This window comes from Notolepis coatsorum, assembly GCF_963971535.1.
Source record: "Notolepis coatsorum genome assembly, chromosome: 1".
Lineage (NCBI taxonomy): Eukaryota > Metazoa > Chordata > Actinopteri > Aulopiformes > Paralepididae > Notolepis > Notolepis coatsorum.
In genome coordinates this window covers 146932366-146957698 of record NC_140165.1, presented here as the reverse complement: position 1 = coordinate 146957698, position 25333 = coordinate 146932366, and the positions used below count along the sequence as shown (strand labels likewise).

The 25333-nt window shown below is 42.7% G+C and overlaps 2 protein-coding genes across 2 annotated transcripts; one reads left to right on the top strand and one right to left on the bottom strand.

The window, feature by feature from the left end:
- Positions 1-694: 694 nt before the first annotated feature.
- ccdc157 (coiled-coil domain containing 157) lies at positions 695-14041 on the bottom strand (the record flags this gene model as incomplete). Its single annotated transcript, XM_084307723.1, has 10 exons — positions 695-947; positions 1836-1930; positions 2086-2225; positions 3334-3502; positions 5964-6140; positions 12272-12441; positions 12562-12639; positions 12720-13278; positions 13543-13693; positions 13788-14041. The coding sequence occupies 10 exons, from the start codon at positions 14039-14041 to the stop codon at positions 695-697; spliced, it is 2046 nt and encodes a 681-aa protein (XP_084163849.1).
- A 194-nt stretch (positions 14042-14235) lies between these two features.
- Positions 14236-25154, top strand: sf3a1 (splicing factor 3a, subunit 1). Its single transcript, XM_084316438.1, has 15 exons — positions 14236-14451; positions 15088-15203; positions 15324-15528; positions 17567-17818; positions 17916-17990; positions 18405-18555; positions 18650-18846; positions 19001-19118; positions 19585-19892; positions 20257-20490; positions 21035-21236; positions 21326-21477; positions 24089-24190; positions 24309-24380; positions 24471-25154. The coding sequence occupies exons 1-15, from the start codon at positions 14404-14406 to the stop codon at positions 24570-24572; spliced, it is 2334 nt and encodes a 777-aa protein (XP_084172564.1). The 5' UTR covers positions 14236-14403; the 3' UTR covers positions 24573-25154.
- Positions 25155-25333: the final 179 nt, after the last annotated feature.

Sequence of the window (25333 nt, the reverse complement as noted above, 5' to 3'; positions counted from 1 at the left end):
GGGGGGGGGGGGGGCTAACCTCTGAAAAGTCCAAATAAAGTATGATATATCTTTAGTATTGAATACATAAAGTGATACAAGAGAAAAACTGGATCACTGAAACTAGAAATTATCTGTTTGGCTGTGGTGCTCCTACCCTCACACCACCTTTACTATACAAAGAAGCCTCCTCGTAACTCAATGTTGGTTTACTTTGTATCAAAGGGTGATTTTTGTGGGGATTTGTGTCGAGATTATAAACAATATTCAAGCACTTGTAACTAGTTACTGTAGAGGTATTTACTCCTCAAAACTACCCGGTGCAGCTTTAAATGACATGTTCTAATAATGATAAATAAGTGTTACTGTCTCTCTCTCTTCCACATGAAGTTCATCACAGCAGTGGTAGTAAAGTAAGGTACTTGACTGTCTTCATACACTGTAACACTAGTCCAACTCCCACCCATGCTCTCCAGGAATTGAAAGAGCTCACTACACACTCACTCTGATGAATTCAAAATACACAAATAAAATGGAATGTTAACAACTCAAACAAAGATGTGCATTTATTTCAGTTTTCGGGATGAATGATTTGGAGGAAATGGCCCATTAATAGAGAAATGTCAACTGAAAGACACATCAGTAGGCGCTAGGTGTTTACCTCTCCAAACCCTAAACTGCCTTCTACTCAAACACAACCATGCCTTAAAATAATTTATTTCCTCCTCTGGTTCAACCCGCGGGAATGGGCGGCCTGACGTATTCTGGCGTAGGTTTTTGCAGAATTGGTGTCTGGGTTGAGGTGGAGAGTTTGCTGGTGCAGTAGCAGTGAGGGTGGCATTGAGGAAGCGGAGGCTGCAGAGGACACACAATCCCACGGCCCCAACGACTCAGAAGCTCCATCTCCTCCTCCATCTGCTCCCTTCCTCCTCGTGCTGTATTTCAACTGTGCTGCGCTACCACTCTGCCTGGGGTAGGAGAGAGAGGAGATTAAGAGCTAGGAGAAAATACATTGTATTCCATCACCACAACTAACAGTTTCTTCCCCAGAGCCATCACCACCTTGAACTCTAATATGCACCAATAACTCACCCCTTCCCCCTCCTCCCACAGTGCAACATCCTACCCCTCGAGTGCAATATCCACAGTGCAATACCCACCCACTACCGTCTGACACTGTGATTGTTATTTTGTATATTGTAACATTGTTTTATTGTATAGTATTTTATGTTTCTCTTTTATTACTTGTGTGATTTTATATTTGCTTCCACTACTGCACCTTAAATTTGAGTCCCAAATCTTGTTGTATGCAAATATAATGACAATAAAGTAATATCTAATCTATCTAATCTAAACACATACTTATAGGAAACCCAAGTATGGTGACAGACATTTTCATTCACCAATTGACCTATCTCAAGCACCACCCTCTTCTCTTGATCCTCCAATCACAACTGTTGCGTCGCAACAGTTGTGAGTGGAGGATAAAGATAATAAATACAGTTGAACCCTTGCACTGAACAACCATACAAGTCTGTTTTAAAATTGTGTGGACAGCCCGTTTATTTGCAGTTGTGAAGTTAATCTAAATCACTTATAATTAATTATAATTTAATAATTAATTAATTAATCATTTATAATTTGGTTAGACTAGACTAGACTTGGGAGTGTGAATGTGATATATCACAAGTAACTACTCAACCTCGACTGTCTTTAACTATGAGTGAACACAACACTAAACTACCATCTTAGATAATAAAGTTAGAAAACATTGTTCCTCTGAAAATGTAAAACAGACTTAAATATGGTTCTTCATCTGAGGTACTCGGTTGTTGAATGAATGTCTATTGACTCACAATTGACTGTGTTGTATTTGTGAAATATGACTGTGTTTTTCTTCTGTTAGTGTTTCAGGCAAACCGCGGTTCCACATCTTCTCTGCTGAAGTCCCCTGTACAAAAATATGACAAAAATATAGCAATTGTCAATATTGTTTTGAGACTATTCACAACCTGCACATTGTGATAGAGCATATACATGTTCACAACAAATTAAACCACACAGTTTCATAGTTTATTGTTGACGGGGGCCTATATTATCATCCACCTTGGTGGCATCCTGTTGAGTTCCTTCCCTTAGTTTCACTATAGTGCCGTGTAGAGTAGAGTTCTCTTGTTCTAGGACTCTGATCCGGATGCAGTTCGCCTGCAACTGCTGCTCCATATCTTGAAGCACATTCCCTGTACCTGGTACAAGATACAAAGCACACTATTTATTCAGCATTTGGCTTAGCAACCAAGGCAACTCTTGTCTTCATGCTATAAATAATTGTGCAAGAAAGTATGAACTCTGAACAAGAGTACTGTGACCTGCCAAGTGTGTTTTTGTAAAGAACTGAGTGTTGATTGATTGATTGATTGAACATTTTAATTAACAGATTGCAGAATGGGTACAGTACAGCTCAGTGTACGTTGTGCCCTCCAGACTTGTTGGACATTATATTATTTTGTTCAAAAGAAGTTGTTCAGAAAATGTTTGTATGTATGCCTTGATGCTCATTTTTATCAAAGCTGGCAAAGACTAACATACATTGCAAACAATGTGGAACAAAGTATTATCATTAGGGCTGTCAGTTTATTGCGTTAATTAGATTAATTAATTACACAGCAAATTATCAAAAATTAGCAAAAGATATATATATATTCATTATCGCGTTATGAAAATGAACTCAAAATGTATTACAAAAAAAAAGAAATATATATATATATTTTTTTTTATAATACTTTTTTTATCTCATTCATTCGATAAGAACGTAGAATACACATTTACAGACTTTTTTTTATATGGTCCATTTGCATGTTCTTGGTATCTGATTCTAGGGACATCTATGGATCTCAGGGAATGTATTCCCAGTGTCAGAAATATGGTGTCTGTTACTAGGCTTGAGTAAATTGTAATGAACCAAATGAGAATATCAATAATTTTTTTTTTATCTTTGACTGTGAATAACACTATGCTCAAATTGACCAGACCTGACAAACCTAAGCAAATTAATAGATGGAAGATGATTAAACAGAAGGTTTTGTAGATAACAGTACTGAATTCTGCCATCCGGACACATGCAATTTGAAATATGATTATAGAATATCAGGCATAAAATGGTTATGCGATTAAAATGTGATTAATTAGATAAATTAATTACAAATCCTGTAATTAATTAGATTAATTTTTTTAATCGCCTGACAGCACTAATTATCATGTACAATGTACATAAATACAGGTGAAGCCATTGACCAGAACTGGATCCAACAAGGATCCACTGTCAGATATGGAAAAGTACAACATTTTCTTTACTCTGTGGTTGTGCCAGAGACGGGGGGTTGAGCTCTGGGAAGGCCACCAACTGCCTCTCTCTCTGGGCTAAATCCTCCACCTCTCCCCTCAGCTGGTCCACGCTGTTATTCAGCTCAGTAACATGAGTCTGGAGTCTTTGTTTCTCCTCCTGCAGCTCACAGCACAAGGCCTGGTGGAAAAACACTTGAGTGACCACTTGAAGGATAATTCTGGATATTTGCAATCTAAACCGCCTGGTTGACTGATCTATCCAAAGCATTTGATACTGTGGACCATAAAATACTTATATCAAAGCTTCAGAGGTATGGTTTGGCTGGCGACGTGATTAAATGGCTCAGTGACTATCTTTATAATAGGGAACAGTTTGTTTCCATAAATGGTGATGACTCTGACAGGGCAAAGCTAGTCTGTGGGGTTCCTCAGGGCTCTATACTTGGCCCCCTTTTATTTTTGATTTATATAAATGATTTTGCTTGGGTATCTCCTAGAGTATTCTTGATCTTGTTTGCTGATGACACCAACATTATAATGTCACATGAGAATTTTGCAGTATTAATTAGGGAAGCAAATTATGGTTTATCTTGTGTCTCAGATTGGTTCCAGACTAATACGCTATCGTTAAATGTAGAAAAATCGAATTTTATTGTATTTTGTAATAAAGGTAAAAGTTATTTGAAAAAGGAGGCAAAGCTATTAATCAGTGACACCGAAATCAAACAAGTAACTTCAACAACGTTTTTAGGGATCCTAGTTGATGATAAACTCAATTGGAAAAAACACATTGATCATGTTTGTAAAAAAGCAATGTCAGTAGGTATAATTAGGAAGGTGTGTTCATTGATAAATAGAAGTTGTTTTTTAATCCAGTATTATAGTCTTATCTTTCCTTACATATCTTATTGTAACATAATATGGGCTAGCACTCATTCATCTCATCTTCAAAAAATTATTTTACTTCAAAAAAGATTTGTTAGACTGGCAACCCTCTCAGATCGATTTGAACCATCTGCTCCTCTTTTCAAGAAACTAAACATTCTGACTGTGTCTGTGGTTAATTCTTTACAGATAGGTATATTTGTGTACAAATGCATTCATGATCACAATCTACCAAATGGTTTTAATAGTTTTTTTTCTTTTAATTCAGATGTTCATTCATATGCTACACGTCAGTCCAGGGACCTGCATATACCTTATTGTGGTACTTCACTTAGGCAGTTCTCAGTGAGGTATAGAGGGTCCAATCTTTGGAATGCAGCTGATCCTATGCTGAGGAAATCTCCATCTCTGCTTATTTTTAAAGCAAACTACAAAAACTTTATTTAACAGATTGCAGAATGGGTACAATACAGTACGGCGCAATACACACAATCGTTAAGGGGATGCAGACCAGAGAAAGACGTTTGTCTTGTTTACATCAGGGTCCCCCATTTTCAATTCATATCGACATTTATGACATACACAACATACATGACATTAGGGATTAATAAGAACGAGCCGCCTCGGAAGAAGACGGCCGCTGCTGCTGAAACCACCGCCTCGCGTCGCCTCGCTGGCTCTTCCGCTTCACAGCGCGGCAGCGGGCGATAAGGGGGGCGTGCTAGCGCGCGGTCACGTGGGCTTAGTGGCCAATCAGAGGAACCCGGAAACCGAACTGTGTTGTATTTGGCATAGACGCCTCCGGGCCAGCAGTGTCAGCAGCTTACTTCATATATGCCTACCACATGTATCTATTGCTATGTTCGCCCATCACCATCACAATCACGTGAGCAGTCTAACGCCTGTCCTGTCTCCCTGTGAGTGGCTGTCCCGGAGGGATGACCGGAGTGCTGGACGTCCCGTGATGACACCCACCCAGGATGCGACCCCCTCTGCGTGCCCCCCTGTCTCCCTGTCTCCGGCTGTCTCGTAGTGATGACCGGAGTGTTCGACGTCCCGTGATGACCGGGAGGATGCGACCCTCTCTGCGTCGCCCCCTGTCTCCCTGTCTTCGGCTGTCTCGGAGTGATGACCAGAGTGTAGAACGTCCCGGGAGGACGCACCCCTGTGCCTCAACTAGATCCGCTATCAGTTCTATCTTTAATCTTATAAAATGTTCAGTTGTTATCACTATCAGCTCTATATTTAATTTTTCAAAATGTTCAGTTGCTATCGCATGCACTCATCTGTGTTTCACTACACACATGGGTGCATGCTTACCAACTGTTCGCCTGTTTTTAATGCAACATGCAACACTAATATCACCGACATCTAAGAAGGGAGATCCCCCCTTGAATGGCCCTTCTAAGGTTTCTCTCCTCCACATTGCCTATGGTGCATTTTCCCCTATTGTTAGGTTTTAGTGAGTTTTTCCTTACCTTCGCGTAGGGTATGTCTGGGAGTGTTGCATGCATGCATTAATTTATTTATTTTGAGTTTATTATAATTTTTTGGACCTTATGGTATTCTTGTTTTTTCTTGACTTATTGTGTTGTTTCTTCTTGACTTGTTTAAAGAAGACGTGTCTCTGTTAAGCACTTTGAGTTGCACTCCGTGTATGAAAGGTGCTATATAAATGAAGATTATTATTATTATTATTATTACTACAAGATAATAAAACCGTTAGATGTAGATGTATTCCAGTAGTGGCCCACCTGTTGTTGGATGAACTGTGCCAGAAGTTGTTCCTTCTCTCCTGATGTGTGTTGCAGCTGATCTTGTAGGCCTGCCTGTCTCTCCTCACTGTCAATCAACTGATTCTGTAATTCTTCACATTCCTGGTCAAGAGCATCCATTCTCTCCAACAAAGACTGCTGCTTGGCCTGCATTGACTGGACACAAAACAAGCACAGTAACGAAACTTCTGTGGATCTCTTTGGGATATGATGGTCACATAACATAATGCCATGTAGTGAGCAACTGGCAGTGTTAGTGCCATGCTCTTCCCATGGAGATACACAGGCCTGGACTGGCCATCTGGCATACCGGGCATTTGCCCGGTGGACCGACGCATCTTTGGGCCGTTATGATTTGATAAAAAAAATGTATAATTACCCCACTACTAGGCTGGGACAGCGGCCCATTGGTACTGACTGACACTGGGCTGGCCCAATCACATCTCTTACTGAGCACCCCCCGCCAGTCGTGCAGGTACATGACTGAGAGGGGGGCTGTGGTACATGACTGAGATGGGGCTGTGGTACATGACTGAGAAGGGGCTGTGGTACATGACTGAGATGGGGCTGTGCTACATGACAGAGGGGGCTGGTACATGACTGAGAGGGGGCTGTGGTACATGACTGAGATGGGGCTGTGGTACATGACTGAGAGGGGGCTGGTACATGACTGAGAGGGGGCTGTGGTACATGACTGAGAGGGGGCTGTGGTACATGACTGAGAGGGGGCTGGTACATGACTGAGAGGGGGCTGTGGTACATGACTGAGAGGGGGCTGGTACATGACTGAGATGGGGCTGTGGTACATGACTGAGAGGGGGCTGGTACATGACTGAGATGGGGCTGTGGTACATGACTGAGAGGGGGCTGTGGTACATGACTGAGAGGGGGCTGGTACATGACTGAGAGGGGGCTGTGGTACATGACTGAGAGGGGGCTGTGGTACATGACTGAGAGGGGGATGGTACAGGACTGAGAGGGGGCTGGTACATGACTGAGAGGGGGCTGGTATACAGGACTGAGAGGGGGCTGGTATACATGACATATCTCGGCCTGTCTGTCCGACATCTCCGCCTGGATGATGACCAACTACCTCAAACTGAACCTAAGCAAAACAGAATTGCTCCACCTGCCGGCCAAATCCTCCCCCCTGACCGACCTTTCCATCACAGTCGAGAATGCAGCTGTGACCGCGTCCCCGACCGCCAAGAACCTTGGTGTCGTCCTCGACGACCAGTTGAACTTCTCTGCTCACATCGCAACGACAACCAGAACCTGCAGATTCCTCCTGAGCAACGTCAGAAGGATCCGCCCCTTCCTGACAAAAGAAGCCACCAAACTCCTCGTCCAATCAACAGTCATCTCCCGCCTCGACTACTGCAACGCACTGCTCGCTGGCCTCCCGGCCACCGCCACCAAGCCTCTTCAACTCATTCAAAACGCAGCGGCCCGCCTGATCTCAAACCTACCGAAGTCGGCCCATGTCACCCCACTTCTTAGGGACCTGCACTGGCTCCCCATTGCTGCACGTATCCGCTTCAAGGCCCTCGACCTAGCATACCGTGCGGCAAAGGGAACCGCTCCCACCTACCTCCGGTCAATGGTCTCTAACTACACACCCTCAAGACCCCTACGCTCTGCATCTTCTGGCCGCCTCAGACCTACTCCTATCCAAGCTCCGGGAGGGTCATCAAAGAGAAGCCGCCTATTCTCAGTCCTTGCCCCACAATGGTGGAATGAACTACCCACCCCAGCCGAATCCCGTCCAATCTTTCGCCGTCGACTAAAGACGCACTTCTTCAACCATTATCTGAAATAATGAATAAAAAAAAAAAAAAAAAAAAAAAAACGAACTAACCTTACTGTCATGCACTTGTCCTAATAAACTAACCTACACTGTAACACGCAACACTTTGATGAACATTGTTATTTATTTTTTTATTATCTTTTCCCCCCTCCTTCTTTTTCTGATTTTTCTCCCATCCCACTGTTAGTCGTTATGCCAATTCCCAACCCCCTTCCTGGTTGTTGCGCACTTTCCCCTACCGTTGGTCCGAGAGGCCGGAGACTGTCACATGCTTTCCTCCGACGCATGTGCAGCCAGCCGGCGAGAGTGTAACGTGTGGAAGGTCGCACTACCTCTCTCCAGATCCTACCCTTGCTGAGCAGGCGCCCCGACCGAACTGTAGGGGTCGCTGTCCACAACGCCCAGGACCCACCCACGGCTCCCCTCCCCCTAACTCAGCCAAACGAGTTAGTATAGCGATCAGCCCGAGCCAAGGCAATGCCGACTCTCCGGGAGTCGAGACCGCAGCCTCTTGCATTGGTGACGAGCACAATCTCCGCTACGCCACATGACCGCCTGATGAACATTGTTACTCAGCTGATAGAGTTGTACCCTTCCTGATGACTTGTCGTACAGAACTTGTAAGTCGCTTTGGATAAAAGCGTCAGCTAAATGACTAAATGTAAATGACTGAGAGGAGGCTGGTACAGAGGGGGCTGGCTGGTACATGACTGAGAGGGGGCTGGCTGGTACATGACTGAGAGGGGGCTGGTACATGACTGAGAGGGGGCTGGTACCATGTATTGTGCATCATTGTAGGTCAAACCATTAAAAAGTTCATTTCCACGGCAGCCATTTTGGATTTTGGTCTCACAAATTTCCCCCGCCTTTTTTTAAATACACCCCGGCTAAATTTGTTTATTAACCCTCCTAGATGACAAATCCATTGAGAAACTAAGTGCCACAGATGACCCAACTACTAGGTCCATATCGTATCATCATAATATTATTTTAAAAATCATTAGGATAAGGGTTCCCTTGATAAAGATGCATGAAAAGGCTGTATAATATACAACACCTGTAGCTCAACTGCAAAAACTGTTTTTTTTTTTATTAGATTTGTATTTGGAAATTAAAAACACATCATAAAAACAAATTATCTTGACCAATTTGTATTCCTGAGGATATCACCTAAAAGCATTCATTAAAACACTTATTTCCAAGGTGGTCCTCGATGGAAGACATAAAAACACAGCACATATAGCCTACTCAACTGCTAATTTTTGCTCAACTGCAAAAATGTATGCCTATTTATGTATTAGCCTACAGGGAAAAACACATTCACAACAGGCAGCAAAGTTTATTTTCAGCCAAGTATGGTAATAAGGTAACTATTAGGATATAATGGTATGGATTACTTACTCTTATAACTTATTACTATCTGTGGTAGCTCTAGTCTCCACCTACACAAATTGTTTTTGTGCTGTCCATTGCTCATGCACCTTCACATGGTAGGCACATTAACTGTAGGTCAAACTCCCCAAACAAACAAGCACACCATTGATTTAATTGCCATATAAATCACATACAAAGATCTAACTATTACTCCTCTCTGAACATGAATATAAAACAAGAAGGTGATCTATTAACTGTGTAAACCTTATGCAATATTCATCATTGATATTTGAATACTTGAAATCTGTATGAACTGAGTAGTTAGTATCAAATGAAATAAGATGGAACAGCTCCATGCATTCATTGAATAAACAACTATTTGCTCATTACCAGTATGGTATTGTTTAAATTGTACAGCTTTTTGCACATCTTTGTCAGGGAATTCCAACAATTCTAGACCTGAATGTACCAGTTAATTGTAATCATCTCTCTCTCCTTATGTCTAGTCAAGCCAGGTTGTGGAGGAGAGAGACAGGGATGAACAGGCTATAGACTACTTTGCCCATCCTGAGCCTGCTATGATGCAGATGTTTTACATCACCACCCAAAACAAGATTCAGCCAAGAGTGAGTGAGTACACTGGTCCACTTGCACTGGTACACTTGTCCATGGCACTTACTACCCAGCTTTGTAGTGGTTTGGGGGAATAGTACAGTAGGTACGCATATTTAAGGGAACCGCAAGGATGGTGTACTGGTGGGTGGTGTCCGACCGATTATGGTGGGCCGGTCTGGGCCAAAAATGCCAGGGCCGATTTTTGGTCCCAGTCCAGCCCTGGAGATACATGGGACTGGTATCTACTCCAGACCTTATCTACTGCCTACAACTGTATTACTTTGTACTCATACCTACTTTCATTATACCACTCTATATCCAACCTATATCCATATAACACTGTATAATAACAATGTACAATAACACTAACTCAATATAAGTCTAGTAATGTATGAATTAGTCAATCAAATATAGTATGTTCTGATGAGTAAATATGGGTGGGATTAAATAAGGGTGTGTTCACACCTGAAAGTCCGGGAATAGTCCGGACTATCCGTGGATAGTCCGGACTTTCTGGTGGACCAAATGTGAAAATGATACATTGTTTGATTTTGGTCTGCGTTCACAATACCCTGTTTGGTGCGGATCTAATTTGTAAACAAAGGACATGCTGTCGCCAAGTTGTTCATCTATTGGACTAGCACTCACAAACGTAAACAGTTGCCGACAGCGTCTCTTGTGATAAAGCAGAGAGATACTGTCATTACGAGTGTGGTGCAAGTAGACTAGAGAGTAGAGATATATAGAGAGAGAGAGAGAGAGAGAGAGAGAGAGAGAGAGACTGTCCGCACGCAGAGAGAGAGAGAGAGGCAGAGAGAGAGAGGCAGAGAGAGAGGCAGAGAGAGAGAGAGAGAGAGAGAGAGAGAGAGAGAGAGAGAGAGAGAGAGGAAGAGAGAGACTGTCCGCGCGCCTGTCATTCATTTGAGTTGGGTCGCGCGCAAGCTGTCACTTGGCGCTGTCAAGTTGGGTCGCGCGACCGCCGCCACTAGGCACCTGTCACTCATTTGCTCTAGATTAGATACTATATAAAGTTCGATCGCGTTCACACCAACAGCAAACGAACCATGGTCCACTTTGAAACGAACCGAGTCCCAACTTTTCAAGAGGACCATGGTTCGGTTGTTTGGTCCTCATTATAGTTCGGTTTGCGTTCATACCTGTACAAACCAAACGGACTATCGATCTAAAGGGACCATGGTCCACTTAAAGTGGACCAAACAGGGTAGGTGTGAACGCGCCCTAAGTGTATGCTTCTTTCCACTCCTTTTCAAATATGTAAATGAAAAGACAAATTTTGTTTGACTTTTTTGTTTGTTCTTTGTTATTTTTTATATACAGTACATTTATTATTTGAGCGGATTAAGGCTATATATTATGTAATTGATGTTTGTTTGTTATGTTGCATATTTGAAATAAACTTCAATCAATCAATAAAAAAAACACTTTACACATATTTATCTGTATATCCATATCTACTCATATTAGTTAAACCACTGATTAGACTGGTTTATTATCATAGTGTATGCATACCATACCACTGTAAATAACAATATTGTACAAACATACAATATTTACTCTGTAGCTTAGGGCTGGCTCTCCTGAGCTAGAGCAGTCGTCTGGTAATCCGGAGATTCTCGGTTAGATTCTCGCTCCTCTCGGGCAGCGTGTCGAAGTGTCCTTGAGCAAGACACTTAACCCCTAACTGCTTCCGATGAGCAGGTTGGCACCTTGCATGGTTGCCTCTGCCATCAGTGTGTGAATGTGTGAGTGAATAGGTCAAATTGTGAAGCGCTTTGGATAAAAGTGCTATATAAATGCACCATTTACCATTTACTCCAGATTAGGGATGCTCGATATTGGCTTTTTTACCGATACCGATATACCGATATTGTCCAACTCTTAATTTCCGATACCGATATCAACCGATATCAACCGATACCAATATATGCAGGGTTCCCCCCCCCCCCCAAAATGGAATAATTTCAGGTAATTAACATTACATCTCTTGTTGTGGAATTAACACAACATTATGCATACTTTTGACAATAAATAAAATCAGAATTTGTTCTTACTTGCTTGCCTGGGTAAATAAAGGTTATAGAAATGTAAAAAAAAAATGTAAAAAAAAAAAAAAAAAAAATTGAAAACCAATACCGATATTTTCCGATATCACATTTTAATGCCGATATCGGCCGATAATATCGGTAGGCCGATAATATCGGACATCCCTACTCCAGATAATCACATGCTCACTGTATACTGCAATGTATGTTACTGTCTGCGCCTTTGCACTCTGGTTAGATGACAACTTATTTTCATTGTACTACTTTTTCAATGACAATAACTTGAATAATCTAATCTAATAATCTAATCTAATCTGAATCTAATATGGTCTGATAATGACTATGCATGTGATCTTGAGTCTTACTGTCAGGACCTTCAACTGAACACAACAATCTGAAGCTATTGGCTTGAAGCCTTGGATGCTGACCTCTTGTTGACGACAAGCACTCTGGTACTTGGCCGTCTCTTTGTCAAGCAGGAGTTGCATGTTAGATACTTGATCCTCTAGCAGCCAAGACCTTTCTTCTAGGTTACAACGGGCCTCTTCCTCTGTCTGCAAGGTCTTCACTTTCCTCTGCAGATCATTTCGCTCACATTCTGCCATAAAGTACAAGGTTCCACCACATAGTTTATTAAAATGGATTAGGATTTTATTTTTATTATGTGAGAATTAAAATGGTCCTCTAAAGGGATGATGGTAAAGTATGGTCTCCTTACCAAGTACATGTGATGTTTCATGTTGTAAAGATAGTTCCTTTGCCAGTCTTGAGTTGCTGTCCTCCAGGGACAAAATCCCTGTGACCAAAAATAAACAAAATATAGGTTATATAAACAAATTATATGTTAGATCCCATTACATTTACATGTGAGGTTACCTTTCTTCAGCTGCTGTTGCTCCTCATCCAGCCTTCTCTCAGTTTCCTTCATGGATGTCTGTGCTTCCTGCAGTGTGTGTTCCAGCTGTTGAATGCTGGCTTGGTGCTTTGCCGTACCCTGCTTCACCACCAACCGTGCTCTCTCCAGCTGTGAAGTGAGCCCTGCTCGCTCTTTCTCAGCTGCCACAAGTCTGTTTCTCAGAGGCTGTACTGTCCCCCGCACCTCCCGAAAATGCTTTCCCAACCGGCCCATGTCCCTATGCTGCTCTTTTGCCCACTGGGCGATATCGCCCGCCGTCAGATGCCCCTGATCCAGAGTGTCATCTACGGCCACTAAGAGGCGCTGCAGAGAGGATGGCAGGCCCTCGTTCTGACACAGGTCTACCAAAGCATCACCTGTCTGTCTTAGGATAGACTGCACCTGGTCACAGGCATCACAGGGAACAAGAGATGACTCCACTGTCTGGCAACTCACATTATGGGAGTCTGTGGATACAACAGAGAGGCAGCAGGGGACATTGTGGGTGGGACAGGAGGATGATACAACATCGACTAGACTCTGTGGAATAAATGTGAAGGAGCTGGTTGAAGACAATGCAGATGGGGGCTTGTCAAAGTCACTCCTTGAGCTTATAAGGGATGAGGCAGAGGACACTGTGGTATATTCTTCACTGTCAAGTTTCTTTGCTTTTGTCACTTTTTCAATGTCTTTGCTGGTATCCTGATAAAAGAAAATAAATGTTACATTGGATAATGTAAAGTAAGATATATATATTGTTTGTTTATATATTTTTTAGCCCTGCTAAAGGAAGGCTTAGCCTACCTTTTGTTTACCAAATTGAACTAGATTACTCCAATAGTGTCTGACCACAAGACCAACTGAAACACATCCTTTTTGCTGGGAGTGTTGTATCTTGTGTCCACTTGTCAGCTGCTCAGCATAAACATTGAAACTTTGCAGAAGAAGCAGTAGTCTTGTTAAAGGGGGAAGAAAAGTAACGTGTTAATCTAATGTGATTTATTATTAACATCATCATGTTTGGCTGTAGGCCTAATAATATACATTACCTGTCAATTACCAACTCCAGCAAGACAATGTGGGAATGCTGGTTGAACTCTTCGTCCCCGTCAACAAAGTCATAATGTAACTGCTCTAATAGGGAGCCCAAATCGAGATTACAAGAAGCCTTGTCTGGGAACTTCCAGGAGGGAAAGCGGACAGGTCCTGTTCTGGAGAAGACTTCCAGAATCGCACCTTGAAGGTCAATCAGATCTCTTCGGAGACTTTCAACACAGTCCTGACGCCCTAGGAACTGACTCATTTTGGACACGTCTGGCAGTCTACTTTGTGTTTCGCGAGAAACACAGCAAAGCAGCTAGTAGTAGGCGTTCATTGATCATGATTTGTTGACACTGCATTTCCATAGCGACATCCAAAAAGAACAGCAAGGTCCACAATGCCTAGCGATGTGTATCCGGAAGTACTACACCTCCATTGACCATAGAAAGGTCAACGTAAGCACGACGCAGTCGTATTTTTAAAAATGTGTATGTAATTTCGCTGCAGTAATTTACGTATACAAGCTAAGGTAACGGCAACAGTGGCGTTGGCTATTAATGTAAATCGTGTGGTCACTCGCTCCAGTTTGTCTCTATTAATTTCGAATTAGCCACGTAGACAGCCATGCCGCCTGGGCCTGTTCAAATTGTTCAGCCGGAGTCCAACAACAAGGTAACATATAGGTAACAGGAGGTAGCTACTGTACGTTAGCTAATGCGAGCAAGAAACTTGGCAGTGCAGTAGATAGCAATGGAACCTCTCTTTTGCATGGCGTCCCCCTGTGCCCAACTTTTTGGCTACCAGATCTCCACACAAATTACATGTCCACTAACGTTATTGGCCCCCATTCAAGTCCTGCCTCGCGTGTTTTGTACTAGTGGACTCGAACAAAAAACAGTAACGCCACTAGCCATGGCCAATATTTGATTGTAGAAATCTCATCCATTGCCTTCACTTGAAATAGGTTCCCCTCATTTTAGTGATGGAAGGTTACCGATTTAGATTTTGGGTGAACTTCGGTGACAGTCATCCGATCACCTAACTAGTAATATCTGATAGCTAACGTCAACGTCCGTCTAGCTCTTAGCCCCTTTCGTGACTGCGGTGCTGGGGCTCTAAAGGGGCTATCTAGCTCTATGAGTTTCAACGTTAAACACTTATACAGCTGTATTTTTTGGTGTTCAATATAGACACCACATTTTCACATTTATCTTGTGGAAGAAAGTATTGTTCCTATGACAGAAACAGACTTGCATTTAGGTCCTGCTTTATGATCATGTTTAATGAATGTACTGTCCATTTTATCAGCAGCCTGATGAACCAAAAAAGGAGGAAGCGCCAGCAACCAAACCTATTGTTGGTATCATCTATCCACCTCCTGAGGTCCGAAATATTGTTGACAAGACAGCCAGCTTCGTTGCCAGGTTGGTTTCTTTACAACTGTGAAATGTGTTGAATGGAATCGTGTAAGTGGAACTGAAGTTGATAGCTGTTTGTTAGTAAGTATACTAAAACCCTAATAATAACTTTGTAATTTCACGCAGGAACGGGCCTGAGTTCGAGGCAAGGATCCGTCAGAATGAGATCAACAATCCCAAGTTTAATTTCCTCAACCCCAACGATCCTTACCATGCCTACTACCGTCACAAGGTCACTGAATTCAAGGAGGGCAAGGCACAGGAGCCCTCTTCAGCTGTGCCTAAGGTTATGCAGCAGCAAGCCTTGCAACAGTCCCAGCAACAACCAAAGGTAAAACCAGGCAGCCAGAGACCTTTCAAAGGAAGACTAACCGCATCGTTCTCACTTCCTGTGATGTGTCATGTGACCCCCCCCCCTTAGGGCTTGTGTCCATAGCGGACGTTTTTTTCAAGGCGGACCGCTTTGAAAAAAAGGGGAAAAAAGCTCAGCGTTTTCCTGGGTCTCGCGGCTCCGCCCCTTCCTCGATGTTGATTACCTTGATTACCTTGATGAGCGCGCTCTTTTCCAAAAGTTGAACTAGTTTCAACTTTATGCACTGGGAGCGCTCCGCCCAAAAACGCTGCCGCCGAGAGCTCATAAACGCGAGGCGCGGCGCTGGGAAGAGGAGCGCGCCTGTCGCACCTGTAGCATAGAAATGAATGACAGGAAGGAGCTGACAACTCATAAAACGTCTGCTATGGACACAAGCCCTTAGGCTGGTAAAGCTATACCTCCTAAAGTGTGAAAACGGAAGTACAGGAAGTACCGGCTACAGGCTTTCCGGTTTCGACAAAACAATTATAGAAACGTGTGAAGTGCACAATATTTCCTCGTTTAGAGCCCAAATATAGAAAAACATTAGCATTTTTTTTTTACCTTACTATGTTGTAGGAGGCAGGGAACAAAATAAGCACCCGCCAAGCGCCAAATGCGTGTAGATTTAAGGTTTGGCAAGTAAAAATGAGAGGTCTGCCCGCCACCTGGCGTGTAGTTCATATCGATACTCTTATTTTGAAAATCCTGTGCGGGTCTCATTTGGCTGCGTCACAGTCACGAAAGGGGCTACTTAATTCATTAATCCAATCCACTTTATTTATAGAGCACATTTAAAAACAAAGTTTATCGATAGTATATGTGTACTTATGCACGCTAGAGAAGCGGCCTGAAAAATCTATTATCCATGACCTGGTCAGCGCTAACGTCATACACACACACACACAGACACGTTGTGATCGCTATGAAAAAAACTTTAACTTTAAAAAAAATGTACCCAATACTGGTAAAATAGAGTCCTTATCTCACATCAGATGTTCTGCAAAAAGATTAATCCAATTCCTGATCGCCATTCCAAATATTGATCGCGTTTATTGATCCAACGTAATAGTCCGAAACTGATAATCGAAAGCTGCTCCGAGCCTCCCCAGTGAATGTGGTAACAGACACTGCTTGCCAGAGATGGGGGAACCCTGGACCGGAGTTTTTCTCTGATGCACTTTTTCACCCAATCCAATCCAATGATGTGCATTACCATCCGGGAGACGATAGGCGGCGGTATTTGCCCTTTTCGAGCTCAGAGCCATTCCCAATGATAACGTCAGGCTGGATGGATGAAAAATGAATGGATATCGCTAATAAAAGAAATAACGATTAAATAACGAGAAAACACGTTATTGGCACCCAATGTGTTAAAGGAACACGTCAACCTAAATTAGCTTATTTGCCAATTACCCCAGAGTTAGACAAGCAGATACATACCCTTTTCTTCTCTGTGCATGCAGTAGGAGTAGGAAGACCCGCCACCGTTAGCCTAGCTAGTGTCTAAAACGTTCCTGTAAACCTGTTGTGCCCTGTGTATTAAAAAAATAAATAAAAAAGCAATTCTTTGCCGAACCACTGCTGCCTGGGCGAAAGTGATTTCACTCATCACCTGAAGAGCCCAATTGTAACTTCCGTAAAAAAAGGTTCAGAGTATGTATCTGCTTAGAAAACGAAAATGTCTAATTTAACATTTGTTTTTCTCCATGTGGTAAATACACCGGTCACAACATGTTTACAGGAACGTTTTGGATTGCATTTCGTGACTGTTGGGAACTAGGCTAGCTGGAGTAACCTACTTCCATTGAATGACGCTAAGCTTTGCTAATGGTTTTATTAAAATAAAAGAGCTCACACAAACATTTTATGGCCTCTCACAAAGCCACAGCCCCATTTATTGTCATATGGAGCAGCACCCCGATTTGACACCAGTTAATTTAGTTGGAAGTTACTGGTGATTAATTGGTGTGATTTGTTGATAGCAGCTGTACCTTCTTCCTGTCACTTTCTGCAGTCCCAGGTGATCCACGAGGCCGTGATTCCCAAGGAGCCGCCACCTGAGTTTGAGTTCATCGCTGATCCTCCATCAATCTCTGCGTTTGATCTCGACGTCGTCAAGCTCACTGCCCAGTTTGTTGCCCGTAACGGCCGTCAGTTTCTCACTCAGCTCATGCAGAAGGAACAGAGGAACTACCAGTTTGATTTCCTGCGGCCACAGCACAGCCTCTTCAACTACTTCACTAAGCTGGTGGAGCAGTACACTAAGGTAGCCCGGAGACCCCTCCCAATATTAATTTTGTCATTTTAACTGGTTGTTTTCTGATGCTAACCTGTGTGTTGATGTTGTTTTTGCCCCGCTGTAGATTCTCATCCCTCCCAAAGGCCTGCTGTTGAAGCTTAAGCGAGAATCTGAAAATCCCAGAGAGGTGATGGACCAGGTAAGTCAAGAAGACGTGGAAACAGTTATTCATCGTTATTGAGCTTTGAGGTGTTAGTAGCTCAGTGAATTGCCTGTGATTATCACACATCCTACTGTGGAACAGAGTAGAAAATGGACAGGGTCTTGTCTAAAATTCCCAATGGAAGTTTAAGAGCCAGCCAAATGGCCATTGTGTGAATATGGTCAATGGGTGAAAGTAAAGAATGCACTGGTAGCAGAGAACGAGTGCGGGTTATCATATACCTCAGCCAGTCATATAAGTTTATCATTGTGAGTTTGTCTAGTTATTTTTTTATTTTGTTTTTTAAGTGTCAGTAAATTGCCCAGTAAATGCTGAAAAATGCCTAATCAAAAGCAGTTCACGAGGGCTTATAGAAATTAATCTCCTAACCCACTGCTGTGAAACCGCCAGGTGAAGTACCGCGTAGAGTGGGCAAAGTTCCAGGAGCGCGAGAGGAAGAAGGAGGAAGAGGAGCGGGAGAAAGAACGCGTGGCCTACGCCCAGATCGACTGGCACGACTTTGTGGTGGTGGAGACGGTGGACTTCCAGCCCAATGAGCAAGGTAGGTTGACTGATTTAAATAGACGAGTCGTCTTCAGGCGGACTCCTCTGGGCTGACTGGACTCCTCACATGGCTGTGTCGCTGTTCCTCACAGGTCACTTCCCCCCGCCCACCACGCCAGAGGAGCTCGGCGCTCGCATCCTGATCCAGGAGCGCTACGAGAAGTTTGGAGAGAGCGAAGAGGTGGAGATGGAGGTGGAAAGTGAGGATGAGGAGGATGAGCGGGAGGACCGTGACGATGGACAACCCACGCAGCCCGATCAGGACACACAAGTCCAGGACATGGATGAGGTAAATAAGACCACTGAAAAAAACAAGTTGGCCTGTCTTGGTTTTTGTCAGAACAAGAAATACAGTTTTACAAGCCATTGAGAACAGCTTAAATGTAATGGTCGGCTATAACGTAAAAATAAATAATCTCATAAATCCTCATTACTTTCCTCAGGGCTCTGATGACGAGGACGAGGGAGGAAAGGCACCATTGCCGCCAGACAACCCCATGCCACCCCCACTGCCCCCTACCCCAGACCAGGTTATCATTCGCAAGGACTACGACCCCAAAGGTGAGAGATGCTTACTACCAGGGAGGGAGGAGTATTAGTAACAACTCGGTATTAACAAGCAAATATCATACACTTGGGGCTTGGGCGATTATAAATATGACTATAATCGGACAGATTTCCCCTCCTCCGACATTGACGATATCTGTTAAGGTATGGAAAATCACATGTTTTGGTCATCGATTGAACAGCAGCAGTGTTCATTTATCCAGTTGATGTTCACCTTATTGGACACTGCATGGTAATAGAAAGTGTGAACTTACACTTTCAATGTCTCAAATATTTCCAGAATCATTTTGTGAGAAATTTCACTGTTTTGATTTTTAGTATAATTTTAGACAAAATTGTGTATCATGATTCACAAGAAATCTCAAACCCAGCCCTCTTTTCTTGATCCTCTAATCAAAGTTTTGCAAAGTAACTAAATCTGTCTGTTTGTTTGATTATTGCCCCCCCCCCCCTCTTTTAGCCTCCAAGCCCCAGGTTTCAGCCGTGACTCCGGATGAGTACCTCATCTCACCCATCACCGGGGAGAAGATCCAAGCCAGTAAAATGCAGGAGCACATGCGAATTGGTCTGCTGGACCCTCGCTGGCTGGAGCAGAGGGACCGCAGCATCAGAGAGAGGCAGATCGAGGATGAAGTTTACGCTCCTGGTCTGGACATTGAAAGCAGCCTGAAACAACTGGCTGAGAGGCGTACTGATATCTTTGGTGTGGAGGAGACGGCTATCGGTAAGAAGATCGGAGAAGAAGAAATCCAAAAGCCTGAGGAGAAGGTGAGTTGAAGTCTTCTGTTAAATTAATTTCTTAAGATAAATCGAGGTTGAGCTGCCACTACTGACCGAGGCTATACTGTTGCGATATTCATAAGTTCCAACTAATTTTGATTTTGTTTTCATATGCAATGTGTCATGAGTGCGCATGACTAACATGTCCTGTCTCAGCTAATGCAAAGTACTTCAAGGGACCTTCAAAGAGGTCCTTCTGCAGGATTGTGTTCATATGTGTTTGGTAAATGCAATATTACAGATTTGTCAATTACATGGACTATTCAATAAGTCCACAAAACCCTAAGTCTATTGGTGGACTAAGAATTTATATGTATTTCTATGCGACATTCATCACCTTTTTTCCCCTCAGGTGACCTGGGACGGCCACTCAGGGAGCATGGCCCGCACCCAGCAAGCAGCGCAGGCCAACATTACCTTGCAGGAGCAGATAGAGGCCATCCACAAGGCAAAGGGCCTGGTCGGTGAGGATGATGCTAGAGAGAAGATCGGACCAAGCAAGCCCAGTGACATCCATCACCACCATCCTATGCATTCAGTGTCCCTTCTGCCTAAACCCATGACGTTGCCACGTCCACCACCTTCTGTAAGTCATTGTCTCCAAGACTGCATTTACCAGAACCTCTTATCCAGAGCTACTTAGAACAATGGTAGAATGGTCTTAAATGTGTGTGTAACAACATGGCAACTATCAAAAATGAGAGGTGGAGTGAGGGCAAATGCACAATGCCTAGTAAGTAGCCTAAGTGTAAGAAGATGAATGAACAAAAAGGAGCTTACATAAAGAATTGGGCACGAACTACAAAGAATAAACCAACTATAGCTTTTGTTTGAAGAAAAAATGGAGAGTGCTGCACTCGGTCAGGAAATTGTAATGATGGTAATGTTTTAAGGCAAAAATCCTATGCTCTTCATAGGATTGGGCAAATAATATAGTAGTTACTATCCAGCTTGCTTTTTAAGGAAATCCATGGTAGAGGTCAGCAGTCTGCAAAATAATCTGAGGCACTTGAATTTAAGCCAAGTCATCACTATATTTAATCCTATAGTTTGTTTGGTTTTAGTGGCAGTTGAAAGTGTTACTGTACATATGTGTATCATCATGACAGCTTCTTGTTCTGTACCGACAGATGCCACCTCCAGTGCGCACCACCCTCCTGTCTGCTGTCCCAGTGCTTCCTAGACCTATGGCTCCTGTGGTGCGTCTTGGCCCCGGGCAGATTCTGACACCCATGCCCCCCATGCTCCATGCTCCTCGCATCAACGTGGTGCCCATGCCCCCGTCGCCACACCTCATGGCCCCGAGACCACCCCCTATGGTAGTCCCAACCGGTAAGATGATCTGTTAGAATGTCCTATTCAAGATGCAAACATCTGAACCGTTCACCTGCTAAAACTGTTCTGTTGTGCTCCTCTTCCAGCTTTTGTCCCCGCTCCTCCAGTCCCACTGCCCCCCTCTGCCCCTGCACCACCCTCCCACCCACCCCCACCTCGTGACGACGAGCCGGTCAACAAGAAGATGAAGACTGAGGACAACCTAATTCCGGAGTTTGAGTTCCTGTGTAGAAACAAGGTATGTTTCTGTTCATCATTTGGCTTCATAGGTCCCTGTCAAATAGTTTAAACCTCTCCTCAAAAGCCGCATTTCATACCACATTTTTTTGTCGCGGGAATGACACTTAAAAAAATTACTTTTAATTATAGTGAAAAAGGTCTCTAGGCATCAGATCTTCGTAATCACGGTTAAGTGAACAGACCAATGTTCCCTGCATACTATTTTGCCATTGGTCGTTGCGTTGAACAGGAACGTACAACAGACCACTCAATGCACTGGAAACTCACAGGAGTCCAGATGACTCATATTTCCAAACAGGGCTTAGTAGATTGTTGAACTTCTTTGCACCCGAGTTGCCTAGTAATACTTGACCTGCAAATATTTCACCTGCTCAGCTTTGCTGCGTGAGATTCGCTGGGGGGGAGGAAATGTTTTTAATGCATAGCAGAGATGTTTTTGGGGGTAATATCAAGTAAAATAATGACCTGGAACTTCTGCTTAGACCCTGATGCCTGCGGTGGAAACTCACTCAAAAGGTCCCTAGTTCCTGGGGAAAGTTACTGTGGTGGAAAAGGGGCTAAAATCTGCCATAAAAGTGAGAGTAGTGGTTGAGCCACCGTCCATATGTATTGTTAGTGTCTAGATCCCATTGTCTGGAAGAATCTTGGCTGTGACTAGCAAGGAATAGATTTTAAAACAACTATTTAAGTGAAGGTTATGACAAGTTATGGCTTTGCAGCTTGGTCAGCAAGTGACAACCCTTATCACATGTGTCAAACTCGAGGCCCGCAGGCCAAATACCTGACATTTTCAGCTGGCCCTCGGACTGAATTCATTTTGGCCCGCTGCCTTTCCTAGATGCAATTCAACTGGCCTGTGATATGAATTAAACGCACCTCCGTCTCACTGTGCGGCAATGCAAACGTCTCAAACTAATTAATGCACAGAGCGTTATCTGCACCTGCATCATGTTTTAGTCAGTTCTGCTTTCTTGTACCATTGGAGGACACACAGTATTTAGCCTTCAATTTTACCTTGTGTTTTTATTTACTTTCTCTTTTAAAGGCTTAAGTTGTCAGTCATCCGTTTTCACTTGACTCAGGCTGGTATTATTCAGTTGCATCCAATTTTACTTTATCAAGGGAATTATTGCTAATTCAGCATACCTATTCTGAAATCAAAGATAAGTGAAATCTGCGATAGAAAGAGATGGCGAGGTGAGAAATACGTTTTGTGTATTTATTTTTATTAATTTCACATACTCTGAAATCAAAGCTGTGGAAATAATTGGTTTTGCACGAGACCAGTGAAAACTGAGGTGAGAGATGTGCATTCTACTAAAGAAATATCGATAATAAGCTAATATCCATAAATGGCACCTCCTTACCCACCTTTTTGTTAAGCTGTAGGAATATTTCGCCTAAAGGTACATGCCTAAGTAAATGGAAGATTGCTTCACTTCTGCACGGTCAATTAGCATGTTCTTGGTATCTAGGAACATCTAGGAACATCTATATTTCCAGTGTCAGAAATATTGTGTCTGTTACTAGGCTGAGAAAATTGTAATGAAGGAAAGGAGAATATAAATTATGATTTTTGCATCTTTGATCATGTTAAATCTGCGGGGTACGAGAAAATGCTCACTGAGCTCATTCACCACCTTATTGAGATCATGTGTACAAAAAATCTAAGCAAATGAATAAAGGGAAGATGATTAAACAGAAGGATTTGTAGATACAGTAATTAATGATAATCGATTTTAATTATAAATTCATATTTGACCTTGAACTTGACCTTGACATTATTATGGCCAAATCATACATCTATGGATAGGGAAAATGCTCCTCTTTCCAATGGCAGGGTTGAATCTGGATTTAGTAATATCCTTGCGTTTTTACGATAATTAGCATTTTCCGATAAATTCTTATTTCCGATAAATCGTATAAAACATCGGTGAAAATATACACTTTGACTGTTTTTGATATGGTTATGGTCTTTACTCTTGGCTAAATAAATTTTTTCTTTTAAACATTAAACATATAGCCTTCTTTGTATTCATTGAAGCACCAGAGAAAGGACAGAAGTGCGTTTACAATAACATATTGAGTGCAGTGAGATGGAGGTGCATCTCATTTGTATCGCAGGCCAGTTGAATTGCGGCCAGGAGTGGGAGCAGGCCAAAATGTATTGATAAACTAATTCAGTCTGGGGGCCAGCTGAAAATGCCAGGCGGGCCATATTTGGCCTGCGTGCCTTGAGACAGACATGTGATCTATAGTGTGCTGAATGTCTGTTCTCTAGCCTTCCTATAACAACTATGTTTTAAAAGGGGTCATTGCTGTAAGTTGCTCTGTTTTTATTCCATAGGGTTATATTGCTGTAAGTTGCTCCGTCTTTATTCCATAGTGTACTGTTGTTGTAAGTTGCTCTGTCTATATTCTATAGGGTACTGTTGCTGTAAGTTGCTGTCTTTATTCCTTAGGGCACTGCTGTTGTTGTAAGTTGCTCTGTCTTTATTCCTTAGGGTACTGTTGCTCTGTCTTTATTCCATAGGGTACTGTTGCTGTAAGTCGCTCTGTCTTTATTCCATAGGTTACTGTTGTTGTAAGTTGCTGTCTTTATTCCACAGGGCAACGTGGCGGTCAAAGTGCAGGTCCCCAACATGCTGGACAAGACCGAATGGAAGTTGAGTGGACAAGTGCTCAATTTCACTGTTCCACTCACAGATCAGGTATGTACGACACATTTATCATTCCATTCCCTTCTTGTGTGTGTACCGCGTGAATGTAATATGTAATCTTGTGCACCTGCGGTTTCATAATCAACGCACTGATGTCGTGTCTCCGCAGGTGTCTGTTATTAAAGTCAAGATTCACGAAGCCACCGGCATGCCGGCAGGGAAACAGAAGCTACAGTATGAGGTAAGCATGCTCACCTTTTCCATATATGAATGATCTCATCCATTATCATTTATGAAAGATGACATGAATGCTGATGTTTTTTTTTTTTAGGGCATTTTCATCAAAGATTCCAACTCGCTGGCTTACTACAATATGACCAACGGCTCAGTCATTCACCTGGCATTGAAGGAGAGAGGCGGGAGAAAGAAGTGAAGAGTGTGTCCAGGAGGCCGTTTTCCTTGTGGGGATTTTATTACCCTTCCCTGTTTTTAAGACTTGTTGAATTTACATTTCAATATTATATATCAGTTTTTGCTTAGTTGTATGTGTACCACCGTCTACATTCGCAGTCGCATTCATCTTGCCATAGTACAATATGATTAGAGTTTTTAATATGAATTCTGTTTGGGATACTATATAATTTGTAGCCTAGTTGTCTCGCATGGTTTCAACACTGTTCTGTTGCTGTTTTCTTGACATGATGATGATGATGATGATGATGATGATGATGACGACGACGACGATATAGACCTGTTGAGTCACATGATGGTTTTAAGGCCTGCCTGTTTCTGGATACACTTTTGCCTATGGGTACTGTAGTAGTTACCATGGAAACTTGGTTGTAACAGTATAAGAATTAAATAATCTGTCAAAGATTATAAACCTACACAATATGGTTTGGCTGTAATATCACAGGTGGAACATCACTCCCCAGGTCTACAATACTGATAAATGTGTAATGTAGAAATCCATATTGATGATCCATCAAATAAACTATTAACGAATATTACAATACTTTTTTGTAAAATGTTATTAACGACTATTTGAGGAGGTCATATTTATAAAGTCTTGTCTGCTGGGCTTCTTGACACATTGCTGGTACTTTACCATAGAACCTACGACCTACATTGCATTTTCTAAATTGACCACAGGGGGGCGACGTTAGCTAACATAAGTGAAGATGACCACATTCA